The sequence below is a fragment of the Protopterus annectens genome, chromosome 9.part0, assembly GCF_019279795.1.
Source record: "Protopterus annectens isolate FY-2018-M chromosome 9.part0, PAN1.0, whole genome shotgun sequence".
Lineage (NCBI taxonomy): Eukaryota > Metazoa > Chordata > Ceratodontiformes > Protopteridae > Protopterus > Protopterus annectens.
The window spans coordinates 1091046586-1091072016 of NC_056743.1; the positions used below are offsets into that span (position 1 = coordinate 1091046586).

A 25431-nucleotide genomic window follows, 5' to 3' on the forward strand; every position below is an offset into this window, starting at 1 on the left:
TGATGTATACATGGCCAGTGAATCTTTACAGCATCTGCCACGTATTTTTCGAGAGGATTTGTTGGTTTCTACTTCCATTCGGCCTGCCTGGTTTGTCTGTTGGGGACTGCTCTATGGAAGAAACAGCAGGCACCTCAAGTAGAAGTTCGACTAGGTCCTGGGAACGTCTTTTGGAAGAAGGAAGAATTAAGAGATTTCCCAATCCGTTCCAAGAAGTGGGTTAGGTAGACTCTGTACATCTGTTTACGGCAGACCGTACCCTTTTAGATTCCTTGGAACGGTTGTTACTTAAAGAAAATGCTTTGCATTATAATATACTGGGTCTTCAGAGATATCTGGACATTGATGTGACTCCTTGATACCTCTGACCCAATAGGAGTGGATTTTGAAAAAAAAGATGGATCTCTGCCGATCATAAATGTGTTAAGGAATGGTTATTGATTTTAGTGGAAAGAGACAGTATCAAACAATAAAAAGTGAAGGAGGACATTGTGACTGCCTGTGTTAGTTTATCTGGACAGTTAGGTGTTTCTCTGTTTGAACATTTACTTTTTCTTTGAATGTGAAAATAGAAGAAACATCTACAGATATAATGAAAAGAAAAATCAATAAACTCCAGCGTGGTATCTGAGATTATGACTATGGTATGGCTTTTAGAAAAGTAGCCAATCAGGATCAATACGGAAGGTATAAGAATACTTCCGGTAAATCTAGGAAACGGCATAACATTCCTTTTGCATCATCGGATGGTGCAGGTACTTTGGCTGAATCTGATGCAGATAACCGTGATTATCCACCATTACCAGCACTGAAACAACTGTCCTATTTCAAAAATAATTTTTGCGGTCAAGGTAAACAACTAGAGAAACAAACCAATGGATATAAACGTCATTTTGATGGAAATAGAGATGGACAGCAATACCAACAACAGAGTAAGAGGACTAAATATTGACTTTGAAAAAGTTTGTAGTGTTATTAAACAAACAAATGTATGCAAAACTCATAGTTCTGTCTTGAATTTGTCTGGAGTCGACTTAAGTGATATAGAAATTTCTGTACTGCAATGTGGACTCAAGTTTATTTCTACTTCTCTCCCTGGTTAAAAAATTGCACTAGATTGATCATTATTAGTGTGATATTAATTATAAACATGAGAATGAATTGTTGAATATGTCTATCAGTGAAGAGGATGAATCAGATTTCTTTTTTTCTTGTAAATTCCTCCACTGATTCTCTAGATAATTTTAATGCATATTGTACATTGGATACAGGGAACGTTTTATATAGAAGTACTTTCATTCCCTCTTTTTCTAACCAAACTATAAAGCAATTTTCGAAAATAATTAACTTTGCAATGGAAAACAGGATGAAGGAGTTTGCCATCACGAAGAAAAATGTATTGTATAATTTGAGAAAAAGTGAATGGCAAGCATTATTAAGTCTGAGTAGTAGACAAGGCATTATAATAAAACCTTCAGACAAGGGTCAGAAAATTGCTGTAATGCATTATAAACAATATCTTAAAATGTGCATGGACCATTTGTCTGATGGGAAGATTTATAAGGTAGTCAATGACGATTTCTACTTGGCTGTTCAAAATTTTAAGAACTAATTGATAAGGGCTTTAGATTGGGCTATTCTACTAGACAAGATTTTAAATATAAATTTGATACCGAGGATAGCTCTTTGGCTAGGTTCTATTGTCTGCCCAAAATCCATAAAAACCTTAGATTTCCCCCCAGTCGACCTATAGTGGCAGCACAGAATTATTTTTTACATAATATTGGGGTATTCTTACATTCCTATCTTCTTAAATATGTTATAAAACTAGACTCTTACATCAAAGATACCTTCCATTTTTAGATAAACTGAAAAATATTAAATGTGAAGATGGCTATTATTGGATAGTACTAGATGTAAAGAGTCTTTATACTAGCATCAGTCATATGTTAGGAGTTGAAGCTCTTAAGTTTTTCTTAGGAAATAGTCCTGTTAGCAACTATGTTATAGAATTAGTTTATTTCTGTTTAACTAATAATTTTTTTGAATTTAATAATTGTACCTATCAGCAACAACAAGGAACTGCCATAGGTGCACCTTTCACACCCATGTATGCTAATTTACTGATGGGCCTTTTTGAAATTGAATTTCTTTATAAATTTAGTTTTTTTAAGAATTTTGTAGTTCTTTATTGTATGTATATAGATGACTTAATTTTTGTATGTAAGAGGGTGCTGATTTAGCCCCCCCTTTTATAAATGGCTTAAATGTTGATTGATTTCAGTAAGAATTTGATGGTTTACAAATGGGGAAATCAGTGGTTTATTTAGACGTTAAATTAGAAATAAGGGGGAATGTTATAGTTACTGGTACACATAGTAAATGTACCAGTGATGTTTGTATTCTTGAGAGTAAGAGTTGTCATCCCCCACATACTATACAAGCTCTACCCTATAATGAATTACTTAGAGTGAGTAGATTATGTAATGATGCTAACATTTTGGAGAAAGTAATTTTAAATAGTTATGTTGCCTTTAGACGAAGGGGGTATGATGAAATGTTAATTATTAATTCTGCACAAAAATAGCTAGATTTTTATTCATTGTACTAATCTCTCTATGGAGAAAATTAATAACAGTAGAAATAGAGATGTAGTACATGGCAGTAGAGAGGTATATTTTGTAACTGTGTATAACATTCTGAGTCATGAAATAGTAGACATTATTGAATATTAATGGCCCTATTTGACTAATAATAGGGAATGTGTAAGAAATTTATTCAGGGTCTCGCTTATTTCATATAAAAGAAGTAGGAACATTAAAGATATGGTAGTACATAATATATTCATGCATCTGGGTGATAAGTTTACTATACATCCGGCTAGTTGTGGAACCTTCCCTTGTGGAAGGTGTACGGTTTGTTCTAATATAGTTAGATTTTTTGATAGTATCAATAAAATTAGATTTTGCCCGACATCTATATATTCCTGCACTACTAAATCAGTAGTATATGTCCTGTCATGCCCTTGTGACCTATTTTATATAGGGGAAACAAAGAGAATTTTTAAGCTGAGACTTCAGGAACATGCCAGGGATACTGAAAATAATAACCTTATAAATCCTGTCACCCTGGATTTTAATCGAAGACATAATAGTGATTCTTCTGTTCTAAAAGCTTCTATTTTAGAACAGATTTTAGGTGGGGTTGAGGGGATTGTAAAAAATAAATTGTTATATAAGGAAACATTACATATTTTAAAATTTAATACATTGCCTCCAGCTGGTTTGACTAATGAATGTAACTGGAAAATTTTTCTTTAGAAGTTTTTTTTAAAGTGTGATTAATTGTTTAATTGATCTAATTAGGTGAAATTGTGTGTAATATATATATATATATCTATATATATATATTTATATATATATATATATTAGAAGGGTCTATATTACATAGTCGAAGTGTCAAAACTTCGACTATGTAAATATCAAACCCAAAAATTCGAAAACTGAAAACTCAGAACACTCAGAAAAAAAATTGCTGTTCCGGTACAAAACGCTTAAACACACGAACACTACATATTGTTTCTAATGTGGGGGGGCTTCACCCCCCTCACACCCCACCCCTACTTAATATACCAACTCTGAGATCGCACCACAGTGGAGAAAACAGCAAAGCCACGGAAAAAGCCAGAGAAAGAATTTGATGTTCTGTGGCTTCATTAATTTTAGACTTCGAACTTCCCAGTTTTGGTGTTCGGACAGTTGTGCGTCAGACTTATGATATACACCCTATTAGAACCATATGTTGATTGTATTATTGACTCCTGGAAGGCTTGTTTGTGCCGAGGCGCCAGAGTTTTTTATTAAAAGTTCTTCTTACTTCGAATGTGGTGAAGCTTCTATTTCCTGGATGAGTAGTTTATTTTCATACCTTAGATTTTGTTTGCTGACCTTATTGCTAATTAAAAGATATGGAACAATCATAGTAAGAGAAACCATTACCTGAAACACAAAAGCAAGAACATCGGTTCCCTTAGCGTCTTCTCATTCTTCCAGAAGTCACAAACAAAAAGGTAGGGGGTTGGAGGGAGGAAGCTGAGGAAGAATGAAAATGGACAACATAGATAGAACATTATGATGAGCACATAACTTCTTTATTTGATGATGTCAATTTTCATTCATTCCTTAACAAGTGGGACAGAGTCCCCAGCTACCTGAAGCCTGGGTGGACTTTAAGGAAGAATATTTCTGAGTACTGATGAGTCGAAGGCTGCTCTATCCCTAGAGACCAGATCCAATTTGTAATGAGTAATAAAGGTATGAGGATAAGCCCAAGTTGCAGCAGCACAAATATCGTCCATGGAAGATCTGGATAAAAATACTGATGAAGTCATGGACCTGGTTGAATGAGCTCTCAAAGGTTTTGGCAAAGACAAACCCAATGTTTTGTAGACAAAGGAAATAGAATCAGTTAGCCACTTGGTTAAAGTTACTTTGGTAACTGGCTTCCTAATTTTAATTCCAAAAATGAGATAAATAATTGATCTGATTTTCCGAATTTTCCTATTCTATGGAAAAAAAATGTAACCATCTGTATAAGTGCAACAAGTGCAACATGTACTTCCCTTTGTTCAAGACATTTGGAAAGAAAACTGGAAAATTGATTGATTGATATTGGATTCTGACACCACCTTAAGAAGGAAGGATGGGTTGGTTCGTAATGATACCCTGTTTTTATGAAAAATTAAATAAGGAGGCTTAAAAGATAAGGCTTGAAGTTCAGAGACTCTTCTAGCAGAGGTTATGGCTACTAAAAGATAGTTTTCCATGTTAAAAATTTTAGTTCACACTTTGCTGATGGTTCAAATGGAGATCAAGTCAAAGCTTGTAAAACTAAATTCAAAGCTCATGGTGGAGTTGGAGTTTTAAAAGGGGGACTCAGAAGAAACGTTCCCCTTATAAAGGCCTTACTAGGTTTTGATGAAGCTAAAGTGGAACTGTTTACTCCTACATGAAAATTAGAAATACTAGCTAGTTGTACTTTAATAGTTGAGGAGTTAGCTCCTTCATTAACATTATAGCTAAAATCTCAAGAAATTTAGGTACTGGTGCTGAAAAAGGGTCAATGTCTTTCTGTTGTGCCCAAAAATCAAACTGTTTCCATTTACTTTTGTAAATCTTCCTAGTGGAAGCTTTATGGGAAGACAGAAGAATGTAGTTGACATGGAGAGGACACAGCCAGGGTTGTCTAGCTATCAGTGGAAATGGGGAAACCATGTGGTCAACTTTTGGCCTAAAATGTCTGGATGAATCATGTCTGTTGGGTGAGACAGGAGGTTTGGAACTGGACCCAGAATCCATGGAGGGTGAACTTGATAAGGCCAAAGAAAGGGAAACCAAATCTGATGAGGCCAATAGGGGCAATAAGGATGACTGTGCTCTTTAATTGAGATGCTTTCTGGAGAAATTTGGGGATTAGAGGGGCTTGGGGGTAAGCAGAGAGGAGACCAGGGGGCCAATCATGGAGGAGAGTGTCTTTTGGTGATTCCCCCCGGTGGGGAATCAGGGCAAAGAACCTGCTGCACTTGTTGTTGAGAGGAGATGCAGAGTTTTAGTGACTTCCTCAGTGAGGTGTTCTGAAGAAGTATCAGAAGATACGAGTATACCCTGCTGGGTAGCCTGGAGACATTGGACTGGCTGTCCCTGTGGAGTAGAATGTTGAGGCTCAAGACACGAAGACAGATTGGTATGGAAAGAAGGATCGGGGGGGGGGGGTAATCTTTCTTCCTCTAATAGCAGGGAAAACTTTCTCCACTACTTCAAAAGCAGAATGGTCTAGAGAGAAGGAGTCCGATGGTGTCAAGAAGACATGCTTCCGGACTATCGCCTACATTTGACTTGAAGCAGCCCACTCGAGGCAGAGGTCAGAGCTGAGCTGTCCAATGCAGAACTTCCAAGGGGCAGAGATGGCTCCAATAACTTCGCTGTTGACTCCAATACCTCAGATCCGCCAATGACACTATGGCTCCGAGAGGCATCTGACTCTGACACACTCAGGGCCGGTCCACTCAGAGAAGGTATCAGAGTGGAAGATATAAAGGTCTTCAGATCCAAAACAGATGGCTTCAGAATTCTCGGGTCCCAAGTGGTCCGAAACCGAAGGCCGGATCGGTGAAGGAGCCATGTGGAGTAGTATTGGTAAAGGTCTCCAGTCCCAATGGGGTAGGAGTCGGGAGAACTCTCATCTAAATTTGTGCCAAGAGAAATCTCCTCATCATTCTATCCACATGTGCTTCTGTCAGACTCCTGGAATAAGAAGAAGAAGAGGCAACTGAAGGGGACCTGGAATGGTAACTTCTCTCTAGGAAAGGTGATGGCAGATGGGAAGGTACTGGATCTGAGACAATGCATACTGGGGTTGAGGAAGCTTCTTCGACGCCGCATGTACTGGATCTGACAATGCAGATATGGTATCAGAAACTGTTAGATCAGATGGTTTAGACTTCAGATCTGATCATTTTTTGGATACCTTAAGAAGTGCAGTAGGATCTGAGCTTGGAGTAGAGGATCCAGAAGAGTCCAAAGGATACTTCTTAGCCTCCTTTTTCTCTATTTTCTTGGGGGCTTGAGCCCCAGATATAGTCTCATAAAAGGTCATTTGGAGCAAGCCTTTCACAGTAAGTTTATTTTTATGGTCTACTAAGGCACTTGGGCTAAAGGCCTTGCATATGTCACAAGACTCTGTTAAATGAGCTGGGTCTGAAAGTACAGTTTTGTACCTACCATAAATGTAGATGTTCGAGTGTAGACACTGCTGCAGTCATTACACTTGGGTTATCCTGCCATCAGGCGGTCCCACAGTCAGCCAGAGTTCCAAAGTCTTGGTCCGGCATCGGTTGCTGTCGCCTCCTCCCTGACGTCAGGGCGACAGGGGTATATAAGATGCAGCCAATGCCATTTTCTTCAGTTTTTCTTGCCCCAGATGTCAGGTGCCTCTAAATATGTAGGCAATTCCAATTGCTAATAAAACATACATAAGAAAAGCAAAAAACAACTTACAGCTACCAGCAAATACTCCCCATAGGTAGTAAGGGTAGAAGACATAGGTACATACCAGCCAGTAAGAGGAGAAGGAGGGAGGGTAACCTGGACTGCAGCAGTGTCTACACTCGAACATCTACATTTATGGTAGGTACAAAACTGTACTATGTTCATCGTGTTACACTGCTGCAGTCATTACACTTGGGTAGAATCCCAAAGCTGAGGAAGTGTAGCTGGTCCTATAAGGCATTAGGGGTGGCTATAAGGCCCTGCAGCACTGCAGTGGCGAAGCCAGCTCTGGATTTAGAGTATAGAGGCAGATAGTAATGCTTGGTGAAGGTGTGTACAGAACTCCAAGTTGCTGCTTCCAAAATATCCTTGGTAGGTACTCCCCTGAGGTAGGCAGTTGAAGTGGCTGTTGCCCTGGTGGAGTGAGATATAATGCTGCTAGGTACAGGTTTTCCATGGTATGTGCAGCAGAAACGTATACAATGTCCTATCCATTTTGAAATAGTCTGTTTTGAAATGGCTTTTCCCTGTGCTCCTGCAGCATATGCTACCAATAATTGCTCAGATTTTCTGAAAGCTTTGGTTTTGTCCAAGTAGAAGTGTTACTGCCTGTGAATGTCCAAAGAGTGCAGTAGTCTCTCCCGTTTATTCTGTGGTTTAGGATAAAAAGTTGGCAGGTGAATAGTTTGGTTTAGAGCCACACTGGATACCACCTTTGGCATAATAGTAGGGTTAGTTCGTAAAGACACCCTGTCCTGGTGGAAAATGAGGAAAGGTTCCACTGACATTAGAGCCTGTAATTCTGAAACTCTTCATGCTGATGTTATTGCCAGGAGCAGAGCAATTTTCCAAGAGATATATTTTAATTCTGCTGTGTTGGCTGGCTCAAAAGGAGGTAAAGTTAGCTTCTCCAAAACAAAGTTGAGGTCCCAAGTTGGCGTAGGGGCTCTACGGGGCGGTCTTATGTTTTTAGCCCCTCTGAGGTACTGTTTTAACAGAGGATTAGAGAAAATTGGTGGATCCGTGTTGTAATGAGCAGAGATAGCAGAGGCATGGATCTTGATGGATGAGAAGGAGAGTCCTTTGTCCAGCATCTCAGTTAAGTATTGTAGTATCTGAGGAATGTTTGGTACAAGAGGGTCAAGGCTGTGAACTTGGTTCCAAGCACAGAATCTCTTCCGTTTATCCGAATAGGCTTTCCTGGTACTAGGCCTTCTGGCCTCCAGAATAAAATCCATAACAGCTTTGGAGAGAGGCACTGCTGCTTGACTAAGGAATCTTCCATGCAGCTAGGTTTATGGTCTTTAGCTGGCTGTGTAGTATATGTTTGTTGTGCTGAGTCAGCAGATGTGGGATTTCAGGCAAAATCCAGGGTGGTTATTGTGCTAAGCTCTTTAAGATTAGGTAACAGTGCTGGTGTGGCCAGTCTGGTGCAATCAGGTCATCTTTGGCTCTTCCTGCCTGGCTTTTATGAGTACCTTTGGCAGGAGAGGTAGTGGTGGGAAAGCGTATACTTGTAGGTTCTTCCATCTGAATGAGAGGGCATCCACTTTCCATGCTTGTGGATGGTAACTCCTTGTGCACAATTTTTGTAGCTGGCAGTTTATTGGGGATGCAAACAGATCTATGTCCAGGCTCCACCATTTCTGTGTTATCATTCTGAATATTAATGGATTCAACTCCCATTCATGGGGATCCAAGTCGTCTGCCAGTGTGTTTTTCTCTCCTGGCAGGAATTGTGCTTGCAGATGAACTTGAAGGTTCATAGCTGTGTTCCATAGGGTCATAGTTTGTCTGCATAAGGAGTAGGAGTGAGTGCCCCCTTGCTTGTTTATGTACCACATAATTGTGGTGTTGTCTGTCTTTAGGAGTAGTTGTCCTGGATGCAGCAGGTCCTTGAACGCTATAATTGCATTTTGTACAGCTAGCATCTCTTTTTGATTGATGTGAAGATGCCTTTGTTCTGCGGTCCACGTACCCTGAGTACATTTGACTGCCATGTGTGCTCCCCAGGTGTAATCCAATGCATCTGTTGTCAGTGTTTGCCTGGCTGTGGGTTGTGTAAATGGCTGCCCCTTGTTGAGGTGACAAGCTTGAGCCCACCATTGAAACTCCTGTTGAAGGCAAGGGATCAGTGGTATAACTGTTTCCAAACTTTGACAGTGTTGAGACCATACATTCTTTAGTTACCATTGTAGTTTCCTCATATGCAGTCTGGCATATGGAATTAGTAGTATGCAGGATGCCATGTAACCCAAGGCCTGCAGAATTTTTCTTGCAGGGAGCTGGATCTTTGTTGCCATCAATTGAAAGTATTGAGTCAGTTGTCCTTGTTTGTCTGGTGTGAGATAAGCCATCTGGGCCATTGTGTTCAAGCTGGCACCCAGGAATATAATCTCTTGTGAGGGCACTAGTTTTGATTTCTTTTTGTTTACTGTGTACCCCAGGCAACTTAATAACTTTTTTACAAATGCCAGATGCTTTAGAAGAGTGTCTTTGCTCTCTGCTTGAATCAGGCAGTCGTCCAGGTATGGATAAATTTGAATTCCTTTCTGTCTGCAAAATGCAATTACTGGTGCCAGGCACTTTGTGAAGACCCTGGGCGCAGTAGATAAGCTAAAGGGCAGTGCAGAGAATTGGTAGTGCATTGAACCAGCTATGAATCTGAGGTATCTTCTGCAGTTTTGTCTGATAGGGACATGCAGGTATGCCTCTTTGAGGTCCAAAGTCACGAGCCAAGCTTTCTTGCTCAGCATGGGGAGATGCTGCTGTAATGTTAATATTTTGAATTTCGGAACATCCAGGTAAATGCTTAGAGATGAAAGATCCAGAATAGGCCTCCAGGCTTTGTCCTTTCTGGGTACCAGAAAGAGTCTTGAGTAAAATCCTTGACCTTGCTCCTGTGATGGTATCTTTTGAATAGCTCTTATATCCATGAGTGCTGTAATTTGTCTTTGAGCTTCTGCCCATTGACTTGGTGGCAGATTTGGCATTCCTTTTAACCTTGGCAGAGTGTGAAAGTGGAACCTGTAACCTTGAAATATAATGTTGAGAACCCATTTGTCTTTGGTGATCATTTGCCAATTGTGGCAGAAGAGTGCCAGTTTTCCTCCCAAGGGAGCTGCCAAGACGGATTTGTTTGGCAGCTGCAGTGGGAAGTCATTGGAGCTGTTTTTTATATGGTTGTGGCCTGTTTTCCCCCTTCTTTCTGGCCTGATGTAACCCACTGTCGAGGCCTGTAAGGACCTTGGGTTTGACCTCTACCTCTTGGAAGTCTGTATCTTCCCCTTTGAGGTCTGTCTGTAATTGGAAAGGACCAATTCTTAGTTGGCCAGTTTCTGATAAATCTAGGAGGCTGAACCTGTAAGAAATCCTTCACTGTTTGTATAGATTTTGCCTTGTCCTCCATTTTCTTTAATACCTATTCTGCCTTAACTCCAAATAACGCATCCTGCTGCAAAGGTGCATCCAATAATTTTGCTTTAACATGATCTGGTAACGTACGTTCTTTTAACCAAGCATGTCTTCTAATAACAGAACCTGTAATTGCTGCTCTGCAGGAGGCCTCTAGATAATCAAAACCACATTGCAAAGTATGCTTTCCCACTTGTTCAGCTGCATGCAATAAATCCTGCATTTCTTTAAAATTAGGAGGATCTGATTCTGGAAGCATTTTTTTGTTTTAACTGAGAGAGTAAAAATTGATGATATTTTAGCATGTGAAACTGGCAATTTAAGGCTCTCATTGCTAAAGTTGCAGACGTATATACTTTCTTTCCCCATCTGTCTAATGCTCTGGAATCTCTGTCATAGGGAACTGGATTCTTGGCTGATGAGGCCTTAACTCCTTTGGGTCCCTGAGAAATAGTTTCAGGGTCAGGGCTTTTATACAGAAATTTATGCGAGTCAGGGACTCTGTAGTATATGTCAGGTTTAGCAGGGGCTGGAGGTAAGGAATCGGGATTTAAGATGGATTCAGTATACACATCATCGACAATATCTAACACTGGCGGAATACCAAGGGGTCAGTGTTGAGGTAATAAAAGGAAGTTCTTAGGCATGGAGGCCTGTCCTGCAGAATGCTGAATTTTTTTCTTTGATTTTAAAGGAGGCTTAGACTTAGCTGAGGGTTTAATGCTTAACTGAGTAGGTCTAAAGACACCCTCTGTAGCTGTGGGTTGCTCAGCTACTCCGGATCCCTCTGAAAGGTTAGTCTCGGTAGGCTGAAGAGCTTGTGTGTCCGAAGGCCCAGCCATCTCCACAGGGGAGTTAGCGGCGGCTTGTGGTTCTACAGAAGTGGTCATCAGGGGCTGTGAAGGCACCTCGCTGAAAACCGGAGAACCGGTGACTGGCCTAGAAGAGGCTTCGTCGTCAGTTTTGGGCCTCGGATGCCTATTCTTGTCTTTGTGCTTTTTGTGTATTCCGGTCATCGGAAGTTCCAATGGCATGATATAATTGAATTTTCTACCAAAATAATGTCGGGCAAAATCAAACCGACGTTTAATAGTGTGCTTGCTAAACCTAGCACAAAACCGACAGCCAGTAACGTCGTGGTCAGGGCCTAGGCATGGGATACAATAGGAATGGAAATCCTTATGAGGTATTTGCTTCCCGCAAGAAATACAGTTATTAACTTTTACTGACATCGGTCTGAGGCAAGAAAAAGTTTCCCCAATGGGATACTTAGCTTTGTAGAAGACTTCGGTTCTGGATTCGGAATGAAAATCTCAGGAGATGGCCGACCAGCACTTGCGAACTGCTTTTGCTTCGGGCACCGTGCGGCAAGAAAGACTGAAGAAAATGGCATCGGCTGCATCTTATATACCCCTGTCGCGCTGACTTCAGGGAGGAGGCGACAGCAACCGACGCCGGACCAAGACTTTGGAACTCTGGCCGACTGCGGGACCGCCTGATGGCAGGATAACCCAAGTGTAATGACTGCAGCAGTGCAACACGATGAACATTAGTACACACAAGAATCATGTGCGTCTGAGAGAGAAAATTTGTACCCCAGGCCTTACATTTCTTAAATGTTGATGTTTTTTCAGACATTCTGATGAAAAAGACTGCACTAATAAGAAAAAGTAAAACTTTTTTGTTTGTATATACAAGGAAAGAAAGAAAAAAAAAATACCAACAATGGTAACTGAAGGAGCTACCACACACATTAACAAAAAAAGAACGCCAAAAATGGTGATTACACAAACAAGTGTAGAAAGGATAAGGGAGGAATATAATATAGAAAGACTGTGTGTGTGTGTGTGTGTGTGTGTGTGTGTGTGTGTGTGTGTGTGTGTGTGTGTGTGTGTGTGTATACACACACACACACACACACACACGCTACTTTACTCACAAACCAACACTAAACTTCAAGAGCTAACAGCGACCACATGCATACGGAAAGCTGACAAATGAGATCTGAGGTATGCAGGGAGACTAGGGCATTATATGTGAAAAATGGCAGAGTTGGATCCAAGGGTCAGATCCAAACCCACTTGTTGAGGAATGAAAAGAAAATTGACATCAGATGAAGTTATTGATGTGCAGAAATCTATCAGTACTGGGGGAGGAAGGATGCCTTGTGTGCCAGACACAATTCACCTCTTAGCCTCTTAATTCCAAAAGGTTTAAGATTTTTGCTTGAAACTATCAACATAGGTATTTTTATATCCCTAGCAAACAAAGGATTTTTCTTCAGTTGACAGCAAATGATGGAGGTTTGCTGGGAAAGAGAGAAGCAATGGGCAGCATGTTTTTTTGAGAATGCAGCAAGTCGGCATTTTTAAAAATTCCCTGTGAAATACTTTGTTAGAACAGTTTGGAAAGCAAATGAATGTAAATAAGAAAACAACTCCTTTTAGCTGGGATACAGGATCTGAATTGCCTAGATGTAGCAAGGTTGTTCTACGTTTAATGCGACTGGCTGCAAAAGAGCAATTACTAGAAAATGAAAATCAAAAATCTAAACTAACTGTAACTGTAGCACCGAAATGTAACTGAAGCACTGAATATTATAAAGAAGTTAAAAGAACTGGAAGTGATATCTTTAGAAAAGGAAAGGAGTGAATTACATAGAAAAAAATGAAATTTTAGTGAACAAACACGTGAAATGTAAGGGAAGGCAGGAAATGAAAAATTTATACAATGCAGTGAATGAAAATTGTTAAAATGTATACAGCGTGGAAATAAAGGAATTGATGATGCTTTTATTACTTACTGTATACATACCTATGTCACTTTTTCATGTCATGTGTAATAATGAAGGTTTACAACAAAATGTATTTTTAACATGTTACAGTTAAGGTCTACCTTATACACAACACGCTCATTTTATGGATTTATCTGAGACCTTTCTTTAAGTGACTCGGCCAACTTTACATTGTGCAAACATGCTTATTTATGAAAAAATATACTATGTGTTTTCCAAATTAATAAAAAATGTTAATACCAACTAACCCAGAAAATGAGACAACAAAATGCAACATACTTGAGAATGCTCAGCAGTCACTATCAAACAATGGGGAAAATGCTTCATTGTACTCATATGGCAAATGTTTTAGATGAGGCATTCTTTCCATTGTTTATTTTATTCTGAATATATATGTTTAAGTATTTCTGAAGACTCTGGATGGTTAAAATAGAAAAATATGTTACTGTTTAAAAAGAGTGCATAACATTTACTTGTCAGTTTTTCACATCTCATTACCTCAGCCACTTGGCTATAATTGTCATTCTGGTTTGTAAATCTAAAAATAAAGGATGGCACAGCTGATAACAGATAGTGACTTACCTGGAGAATCCATACCAACACTTTCACTCCACTTGGCATCAGCCATTTTCTCAAGTCGTTGCTCTAATTTCTTCACGTATTCCAGCAGTTCCTGAAAAACGCAAACAGCTAATCAGAAATAACAAATCAGGTCTAAAGTAAAGAATGTCTCAAAGGGTCAGCAGTACTGTTGAGTCAGCTATTCTCTCCAAAAATATGAGAAAGTGGAAAACTAGTTTCAATGTAGTTAAAACATTTTTAGCCACTGTATGGTGTAATCTCTTTCTTTCTTTCTGATACCTAATCACAGATCAATCCAATGCAATCAAAAGTAAGAACTGCTATGAAGTATATAGCTAGGAGTTTGTGTGGGAAAATGCAACAAAATGCAAATGGGAAAAATACATACCAATGAATTTGGAAGTAGATATAGGTTCATAGGTAGGTACTAGGCTACCTGTCTGAGGGCATTTATAAGCCTAGCCAGAGTGTGTCGGCTTTCGCCTCCCCATTGATTAATTAAAATTAACTGATCCTCTGTCAAGCAGAGCCAATGAAGTGATCCCAGGGGTATATTTTCTGTTACCCATCCACTCGTCAAGGTTTCTCTTGAAGAGTGTTAGTGAGGGGCTCTGCCTGATGTAATTTGGAATTTTGTTCCACAGCATGGGGTGTCTCTGTGTTAGGAATCTATCCCTCCAGCATTTTCTATTTATTGTTGTGGTGAGGTTTAGCTCACTAGAGCGCGTGGCTTGCAGTGACTTGGATCTATTTAGGTGGAGCATGTCCATCAATTCTGAGTTGGACATGGCTTTGTAAGTCAGGCAGAGATCCCCTCTGAGTAAGCGATATGCCACTGAGTACAGCTGGAGCTTTTTCAGTCGGGCTGCATAGGACATATGTTTGAGACCAGTAATCCTCTTGGTGAGGTACTTTTGTGGTCTTTACAGCTGTTGGAAGTGTCTTGTGAGGTACATCCCAAATGGGGCATTGTACTCATTGATGGGTCTAATGAGTGACGAGTAGAGGGGCACTATAACCTCTTTATTTCTAGATGCGAACCCTTTAGTAATTAGATGGGCCACATAGAAGGACTTCCTAACTACTTTGGCAATATGATTGTCAAAGGAGAGATTACTATCTACCTGGGTCCCCAGATCTCTTATTACCTCTTCTGTATTAAGAAGGCTGCCACCTATGTGGTAATTAGTGGGTGTTTTGTTTTTCCCCATACGGGATGACTATGCATTTTTTGGCATTTAGCTTGAGGCCATGACTTTGACACCAGGTGTCTGTCTCAGTAAGGCCCTTTTGGAGGATGTCCTTGTCAGCCGGAGAGTCAATTATGGCTCCCAGTTTGCAGTCATCGGTGAACTTGGTTAGCCATAGTCTTCCTGTGTTTGCCTGTACTTCTGAGAAGTATATGCCGAACAGTAGGGGTCCCAGGACCGAGCCTTGTGGGACACCACTTGTGACTGGTTTAGAGTCAGACCTGGAGCCCGCTATTCTTACCGTGTGAGTTCTGTCTGTAAGCCAGATGGCAACCCATCTCGTGACATAGGGGTTTATGTTCAGGCTGGTGAGTTTTTCTGTAATATCCGAGTGGGGAATGGTGTCGAAAGCCTTGGCGAGGTCAAGGTAGGCTGTGTGAACCACCTTTCCCTCGTCTATGGCCTTGGTGACCATCTCGAAGAAGTCAACCAGGTTTAGTAGGCATGATCTGCCCTTAGCAAAGCCGAAGTGGGTCGGGTCAAGTGTTTGGAGGTTCCCAATGTCTTTGTTAATGAGTTCCATAATGATGCGCTCCATAGCCTTGCAGACCAGGCTAGTCAGGCTTATGGGGCGATAGTTACCAGGTTCAGTTGTGGTCCCTCCTTTGTGGAGAGGAATAACCATTGCTATGCACCATTCTATGGGCACGTAGCCTGTGGAGAGGCTGAGATTGAACAGCATGTTTAGGTGGGGGGTTAGTTCGTTCTGTAGTTCGTGCAAGATGCATCCTTGGACACCATCTGGTCCCACTGACGCAGTGTTTTTGGCTTTTGAAAGGGCTGTTTACACCTGTGTGTTTGTGATTTTTGGGACACTACACTTTTCCGGTATTATTGTGGGTCCTTTTGGAGGTGAGAGGGGGTGAAGTTTGCACTGAATCTATCTGCTAGGATGTTGGCAATATCAGTAGGTTCAGTATATTTTGTGCTATTTTGCACTAGTTCAGTGCATATCTGTGAGTTGCCACTTAGATTCTTAACATAGCTAAATAAGGCTTTGTGGTTATCCTTTGAATCCTTGGCTATTTTTCTTTCGAAGTTAGCTTTGGATGATTTCATGAGGGACCTCAGTTTCTTACTGATACTGATCAGGGATGTCTTTCCTTCTTGGGATTTGCTTTTTTTTCTGAACTAGTTTCCTCCTTCTATTGTATAACCTGTTTATTGCAGGGGTCCACCAAACTGGTTTCCTTCTCTTAGAGGAGTGAGTACTGGTTTTGCTAGGGATGGCATGATCCATGTATCCTTGTAGGTGCTCAAAGGATGCATCTGTAAATTTTTCTGCATCTTGGGCAGAGTTATCCTTTAGTGTGGGGGCTGTGAAACGTACCACCTCTGTCTTAAGTAAGGTGAAGTTTGCTTTAGAAAAGTTTTTTACTGTGGTTTCCTTAGTTGGGGGTGTTGGTGGGGTGTGGACATTCAGAGTGATTATTTTATGGTCTGATCTAACCAGTGATGGGTTGAGCTCCAGTGTGGAACACCTGTCGCCCATGTTGGTGATGACCAGGTCCAATATGTTTTCACCTCTGGTAGGGGAGTTTACCAGCTGATCCAGGGCATTTGAGTTGATGAATTCCAGGAAGCGCTGGGCCTGGGAATTTGTACTCGAGTAGTTTTCCCAGTGAATGGTAGGGTAACTGAAATTGCCCAATATCAGGGTGTTTGGTAGGACCTTCATGTTTTCCAGTGTCTCCAGAAAGGTGGAGTGGTGGTCTTGGATCATGGTGGGTGATCTACAGCAGGCCACAATTTGCACTGCAAATTTGCCTAATGTTAGTTGCACATAGATGAACTCAGAGGTATCATGCTGTGCCACTAACCTGGAGTTGTAGGTAACCTTCTGGTTGTCCAGCTTAGTGAGTGGGACGTCAGTGTGCCTGACTATAGAGGAGTCACCTATTACTAGTGAGTTAGGTATGTTACTTCGCCTTAAGGGCTGTGATTGTGCGGCACACTGATTTTGTGTTTTATGTGTTGTCTGATTTGTGACGGGAAGTGCAGGTTCTTTGGGTGTCTGCTTTGGAGGTCTCTGATGCTTTTGCAGGTTTTTATTTAGAGCCTCTGAGTATGATTTTGTGTATTTATGTGTATTGTTTGCCAGTGCTGTTTTAGTAGGTCTGTGTGCGGCTGGAGTTGTGGTGCACGTCTTGACCTTCTCCTCTTGTCTGTCTGTTCCAGTCTTGGGTGGAGACAGCTTACCTTCCAATTTGGCTGTATAATTGCATCTCTCGCATATGTTAGTGTTTTGTGGTAGGAGGAGGGGGTTGTCTGTGCAGATGAGGCAGTTGTAACATTGCCTCAGGATACCCAGATTCACCAGCTGGACTGGAGAGTGCACCTGAAGTTGCCCTTTGGTCATGCCTGAATAGTAGGGTGAGCTGCTTAGTCACTTGGTTGGTGAAGGGTGAATAAAGAGCCTTGCCCTGCTGGGTAATCAGTGTCAGGGTATATTCGTGCTTGCTATTAGGTCTGAGCAAGTGCTGGGCTGTAAGATGCTTTTTGAGTGCTTAGGTTAAGAGTTAGACTAGTTTCAAAGGAAAAACTGAAGAGGAGACTTAGTGGAGCTGGGAATAATTTAACCGTAGCTAACCGGCACTGCCCAGTGTGCAAAACCGTGCAAACGTGGTTTTTATAGTAGGGAAATGAAAAAGATAGAAATTAGCCCAAAATGGCCAATAAATTACTAACTTCTGTGCTGGAACCACTCCTCCAAGGACAGATAGGTTGCTCAAAGCTCCCCTCTCTCACAGGTCTACAGAGAAACTTCCTTCTATCCAAGTGAGGTCTGGGCAATTCAGAAACTAGTATCACAGCCCTGAATTCAACAATAGCCTGAAAACTGGACTATACTAGCTTAGAAAGGCGGGAACCAAGGATTTTTTTGTTTTTTTTGAAAAGATGAGGCAAAAACAGTAAAAAAATACACTTAAAACAGCTTTAAACGACTACAAACGATCAGAAAAGGCTATCACACTTTAGTGTGTAGCCTACAACAGTTAAACAAATTATTTAAACAAAAAACTTTTTAAAAGTGTAGGCAGTCAAATAAGTACAATATGTGAAAAAAAACAAGCTTTTAAATCACAATAAATGCTGGAAAGTCTGTGCTTAGGTGGAAAACAGTTAAGTACAGCAAGAAAGTACAGAAAACTGATACTTAATCACTCCAAAGTCTCTCTCCTAAGCTAGAAGGCTTGTATCAGTTTAAGGCTTTCTAGTGCTACCCAGTAGGTTAGTGACAGGAAGGATGGGAAACAAATGCAGATGTGGTCTTTTAAACCAGAAAGTTGAAAGCGACGGACAAACTGTCCAAATGGTCAATAAACTACAATTTCTGGGCCAAGAACCTCTCCTCTCATGGTAGACAGGTTACCTAGTGCTTACCACTCACACTGATAAGCTAGAAGGCTTTCCTCCAAAACAAAAAGGCTTGCTGGGCTCAGAAGCTAACCAACAGTCCTGGATACAGCAACTCTGTATCTGGACTAGGGTAGTTACAGGAAAGGTGGGAAACAAGTGCAAGTGTGGCTTTTAAACCAGAACGTTGAAAGAGATGGAAAAAAAACTGCCCAAATGGCCAATAGCTACAATTTCTGGGCCAGGAACCACTCCTCTTCTGGTAGATAGGCTACCTAATGCTTACCACTCCCACTGATAAGCTAGAAGGCTTCCCTCCAACACAGAAAGGCTTGTGGGGGCTCAAAAGCTTACAAAGAGTCCTGGAATACAGCAAATATGTACCTGGACTTGACTAGTTACAGGAAAGGTGGGGAACAAGTACAAACATAGGCTGTTAAGCCTGCAAGTTGAAAGAGATGGAAAACTGCCCAAAAGTCCAAATAAACTACAATTTCTGGGCCAAAACTCACTCTTACCATGGAGGATAGGCTACCTGGTGCTTACCACTCCCACTGATAAGCTAGAAGGCTTTCCTTCAACACAGAAAGGCTTGGGGGCTCAGAAGCTTACTAACAACCCTGGATACAGCAATTCTGTAACCGGACTAGGCTAGTTATAGGAAAGGGAGGAAACAGGCACAAGTGCAGATTTCAAACCAGAAAGTTGAAAGAGATGGAAAAAAAACTGCTCAAACAGCCAATAGCTACAATTTCTGGGCCAGGGACAACTCCTCTTGTGGTAGATGGGGTACCTGATGCTTACCACTCCCACTGATAAGCTAGAAGGCTTCCCTCCAACACGGAAAGGCTTGGGGGGGGGGGTCAGAAGCTTAGCAACAGTCCTGGCTACAGCAAATCTGTACCTGGATTACACTAATTATAGGAAAGGCAGGGACCAAACGCAAAACAGGCTTTTAACCAGAAAGTAGAAAGAGATGGAAAAACTGCCCAAACGGCCAATGAACTACAATTCCAGAGCCAAAACCCACTCTTCCCGTGGTAGATAGGCTGCCTAGTGCTTACCACTCCCACCAATAAGCTAGAAGGCTTCCCTCCAACACAGAAAGGCTTAGGGGGGCTCAGAAGCTTACCAACAGTCCTGGATACAGCAAGTCTGTATCTGGACTTGACTAGTTACAGGAAAGGCAGGAAATAAGCTTAGAATTTTTTTTTTGTTACAGAAAAGCAGCTAAAACAGCAGTAAATACAATTGAAATTTTAGTGCAAGCCAGCACACCCGAGCGTGTAGCAACACTACGGCAAATACAGTTCAAATAAATGCAATTAAATTAACAAATGACTAAAAAACAAGTGCAGAAGGCAGTAAATTAGAAGGCTACTAACAAGCAGTAATAAGTGCAGAGTAAGAGCGACTGAACAGATAGAATGCAGAAGAGCAACTAAGACAGTTACAGTAAGAGCAGATAAAATATATGTATGTATATATATATATATATATATATATATATATATATATATATATATTTTTTTTTTTTTTTTTTTTTTTTGAGGGAAGGAACAGAGCAGGATTAAGAGGCTACAGGGGGTTGTCCTTCCCAAATGCTCTCTTTGTACACAGTAGGAGTGCCTGAAATCAGAATATGATCTCATTGCACTTAGTTGAGTGAGCAAATGAGATGGGCCCAGAAGGAGTATCCAAACACAAATCTACAAGAGGGGCGGGCAGTTTCAAAGCCACCAACATTAACACCAAAACAAGAACATGGAGGGTAGGTGGGGAATTAAATGTAGAAAGACATCGACAGCCACAACTTCAGTTGAGTTAATATTCAGTGAAAAACACACATAAATAAATTAAATACAGTACTACACGCAAAAGAGCAGATAAAAGTGTACTTAAATTAACTTATACGTCCAACTGATTTCAGGTAGATGTTAGCTGGCCAAAGCTCTGATATTAAACATAGATAACTCAAATGTACCACTTATAAGGCAAGAGAGGATGTCAGTGATGAGCTAAAACTACCCCCACACTGCTATCAATGGCTACACAGAAATTCTAAAAAGTACTCTGTAGAGAGACAACCACAACTTCAGTTGAGTTAATATTCAGTGAAAAACACAAATAAATAAATTAAATACAGTACTATATGCAAAAGAGCAGATAAACGTGCACTTAAATTCACTTATACATCCAGCTGATTTCAGGTAGATGTTAGCCGGCCAAAGCTCTGATACTAAGCAGAGATGACTCAAAATGTACCACTTACATAAGGCAAGACAGGATGTCAGTGATGAGCTAAAACTACCCCCACTGCTATCAATGACTACACAGAAATTCTAAAAAGTACTTTGTAGAGAGACAGCCACAACTTCACTTGAGTTAATATTCAGTGAAAAATACACATAAATAAATTAAATACAGTACTACACGCAAAAGAGCAGATAAAAGTGTACTTAAATTAACTTATACGTCCAACTGATTTCAGGTAGATGTTAGCTGGACAAAGCTCTGATATTAAACATAGATAATTCAAATGTACCACTTATAAGGCAAGAGAGGATGTCAGTGATGAGCTAAAACTACCCCCACACTGCTATCAATGGCTACACAGAAATTCTAAAATGTACTTTGTAGAGAGACAGCCACAACTTCAGTTGAGTTAATATTCAGTGAAAAACACAAATAAATAAATTAAATACAGTACTATATGCAAAAGAGCAGATAAAAGTGTACTTGAATTCACTAATACGTCCAGCTGATTTCAGGTAGATGTTATCTGCCCAAATCTCTGATATTAAGCAGAGATAACTCAAAATGTACCACTTATATAAGGCAAGACAGGATGTCAGTGATGAGCTGAAACTACCCCCACTGCTATCAATGGCTACACAGATAGGGTTGCCACCTTTTCAAATGGCCAAAGTGGGACATTTTCGGGACACACATCAGATTGTATAGGCCGACACATACCCATGGTCAGTACAAAGGATAGAACTTAACTTTTTTGCCTAAATAAAAGCTTATTCTTGTAGCAGTTTAGTTGCTTATTCTGTTTCTTATAACATTTAGGTATTTTAGATACAGAAATAACTATTTTATGCAACTATTACATAAAGTATGGGACATAATTATGTCCTACAATCTCAGGACATTTGCCACTTTTAATATTTTTTGTCAGGACACAACTGCCCAAAGAGGGACTGTCCCTCGCAAAGTGGGACAGGTGGTAATCCTATACACAGAAATTCAAAAAACTACTCTATAGAGAGACAGCCACAACTTCAGTCGAGTTAATATTCAGTGGAAAACACAAATAAATAAATTAAATACAGTACTATATGCAAAAGAGCAGATAAAGTGTGCTTAAATTCACTTATACGTCCAGCTGATTTCAGGTAGATGTTAGCCGGCCAAAGCACTGATATTAAGCAGAGATAACTCAAAATGTACCACTTATATAAGGCAAGACAGGATTTCAGTGATGAGCTAAAACTACCCCCCAATGCTATCAATGGCTACAGAGCAATTCTAAAAAGTACTCTGTAGAGAAACAGCCACAACTTCAGTTGTGTTAATATTCAGTGGAAAACAAAAATAAATAAATTAAATACAGCACCACATGCAAAAGAGCAGATAAAAGTGTACTTGAATTCACTTATACGTCCAGCTGATTTCAGGTAGATGTTAGCCGGCCAAAGCTCTGATATTAAGCAGAGATAACTCAAAATGTACCACTCATAAAAGGCAAGACAGGATGTCAGTGATGAGCTGAAACTACCCCCCACTGCTATCAATGGCTACACAGAAATTCTAAAAAGTACTCTGTAGAGAGATAGCCACAACTTCAGTTCAGTTAATATTCAGTGAAAAACACAAATAAATAAATTAAATACAGTACAAGCCCTGAAAAAAGAAGTTACGTCTTACCCTAACGTTCCATCTAAGTTGTTGATCTTCTTCCAGTCATCACTGATGGGTTCGGTTCCGAGCCCTCGGAGCAAAGTCGGCCTTATACCAAGCTCACGTGCACCCAAAACTCTCGAGCTAAGCTGCTACTGACAATGCCCTTCACTCAGTTACTTCAGATCGAGTTTGCATGCAACATATAGAAAAAACAAAGTCAGAGGCCATCTCTGCGCAGATGAAACTGAAAGACCACAAAGACCCAGAAGATCCACCAGGAGCTTTCGGTGGGGGCCGGTGGGAGGGTGTGATCACTGGAAGAAGAACAACAACTCAGATGGATCGTTATGGTAAGACATAACTTCTTTATCTGAAGTTGTTAATCTTCTTCCTATTCATCACTGATGGGACAGAATCCCAAGCTACTTGGAGAACCTGGGTGGCTCTTATGAAAGAACATTCCTGAGAACCATACCATTGAGCCGAAGGCCGCTCTTACCCTGGAAACCAAATCCAATTTGTAATGCTTGATGAAGGTATGGGGTTTAGCCCAAATGGCTGCTGCACAGATGTCATCCATGGAGGCCTTGGAGTGAAAGGCAACAGATGTTGTGATAGACCTAGTTGAGTGAGCTTCGATTTGATCAGGTTTAGGTTCATTCATAAACGAATATGAGAAGGTTATGCAATCTCTGAACCATTTTGACAAAGTAACTTTAGATACTGCACACCCCATTCTAGGACCAGAAAAGGAAATGAAAAGTTGGTCCGACTTGCGAAAGGAATTAGTTCTGTCCAGGTAGAAACGTAGTTGTCTATGAACATCCAATGAATGCAGGCAGTATTCTCCCTTGTTTGAATAATTTGGAAAGAATACAGGGAGTTCAATGGACTGGTTAATAGAGAAGTCGGAAACCACACTGGGGAGAAAGGATAGATTAGTATGAAGTGATACTCTGTCCTTATGGAAGATCAGATCGGGGCTCTTGATACACAAGGCGTGCAACTCAGATATTCCTCTGGCTGATGTGACCGCCACCAAAAACAAGGATTTCCATGGCAGGAATTTTAGATCACATGTCACAGCAGGTTCAGAAGGAGGTAGAGAGAGGGACTGGAGAACCTGGGAGAGTTTCCATGTCTCCAACAGCTGTCTGATAGGAGGTCTGCTATGGAAAATTCCCTTGAGGAAGGTTTTACAAAGTCGGGAGGAAATAAGCGGGACTCCATCTGAACCATCATGGAAGGTGGAAATAGCTGCTAAATGGACTCGAATGGTAGAAGCTGATGCACCATTGTCAAACAACTCAGAAAGATAGTGAAGAATAGTAGCTACAGGAGTTGTAAACAGACTTAGCATTCGATTATGTGACCAGATAGAGAATCTTTTCCATTTGCCCATGTAAAGTTTTCTGGTGGATGGTATATGGGAGGCCAGAATAATATCACGGACAGATGAGGAGAGGATTTCCTGCCTGGCAACTAATGGAAGTGGAGAAGCCAAGCCATCAGCTTGAGAGTGGATAGATTCAGGGGAGTCAGCCCTTGTGGCTGAGATATGATGTCCTGATGAGTGTCCAGGATCCAAGGAGGTTGTAACAGGGGAGGACAGAGGAAGGGAAACCACACTTGTCAAGGCCAGGAAGGCGCAAAGAGGATCACTTTGCTTCTCAACTGAATAGCTTTCCTTAAAAAAAGGGGAATTGGAGGATAAGCATAAAGGAGACCTGCGGGCCAATTGTGAGTCAAAGCATCTCTCGGTGACTCCCGGTGAGGGGGAAAGAGGGCAAAGTAGCTGCTGCATTTTGTGTTTGAGGGGGAGGCAAAAAGGTCACAGCATGGCTGGCCCCAACGGCTGAAGATTTCTGCCGTCATGCTTGGATTAAGAGACCACTTGTGAGAACGGAGGATGCATCTGCTCAGCTTGTCTGCAATCACATTGGAGCTCTCTGGGATATGCGTTGCGATCAGAAAGTGGCTGGAAGCTATCGCCCAATGCCAGATTCTCATGGCCTTGCAACATAGGGGATAGGACTTGGTCCCTCCCAGTTTGTTTATGTACCAGATGACGGACATGTTGTCTGACTGGATAGCAATTGTTCCTGATGGAAGGAGTGGATAGAATGCTTGCAGTGCCAATAGCAATGCTCTTAACTCCAGGACACTGATATGCAAGTTGACCTCTATGCTGGACCACGTGTCTTGGACTGACTTTCCCTGTAAGTGGCCCCCCACCCTATCAGGGAAGCATCCGTGGTCACCGTGGCACTGGGTTGCGGGGCCTGGCAGGGATGACACCAAAGATTTTCGTCTGTACTCATCCACCAGAGGAGATCTTGTTTGTAGGAGTTGGTGATGAGAATCTAAGAGCTCAAGGGATGAAGATTGGATATCCACTGGGACAGAAGAAGCTATTGTAGTAGTCTCATATGTAATCTGGCTAGGGAAACAATTGGGATGGCCGTCTCCATAGACCCCAGAGCCTGAAGAACTTCCCTTGCAGAATCCTTCCTTTGAGAGAGTATCACTTGTACTTGTGCCCTTAATCTCTGTAGTCTGTGAGGCGGAAGAGAGACCAGACTTGTATGAGTGTTGAATACTGCCCCTATAAATTCCAATTGTTGTGTGGGCTGAAGATTGGATTTTTCCCAGTGAATGGTGATGTCCAGCAACTCTGCTAGTGCTAGAGGGTAGCGGAGGGCCATGACCAGGAAGTGCTTGGTGGGGGCGGAGAGGAGCCAATCATCTAAATACGGAAACACCTGGAATCCCTGAAGTCTCAGATGAGCTGTCACCATTGCTAGGCATTTTGTGAACACTCTGGGGGCTGTCAAGAGACTGAATGGCAGAACTCTGAATTGGTAATGACTAGCTCCCAGCCAGAAGTGAAGGAGACTCCTTGAGCGTTTGTCCATTTTGATGTGGTAATACGCATCCCGGAAGTCTATAGAGCACATCCACACACTCTCCCGAAGAAATGGGAGGATGGATTGAATCGTGACCATACAGAACCTGGTCTGAATTACTGATTTGTTTAGCTGGCTGAGATCCAAAATGGGCCTCCAGTCCTTGGTCTTTT

General features: G+C 41.2%; 1 protein-coding gene across 3 annotated transcripts in view; it reads right to left on the reverse strand.

The window, feature by feature from the left end:
* Positions 1-25431, reverse strand: part of CALCOCO1 (calcium binding and coiled-coil domain 1) — a 1510704-nt gene that overhangs the window by 588279 nt on the left and 896994 nt on the right. For all 3 annotated transcript variants that reach the window (XM_044083933.1, XM_044083936.1, XM_044083935.1), the window contains exon 12: positions 13837-13927. In XM_044083933.1, coding sequence (XP_043939868.1) covers positions 13837-13927 — 91 coding nt within the window. The remainder of the gene's footprint in view (positions 1-13836; positions 13928-25431) is intronic.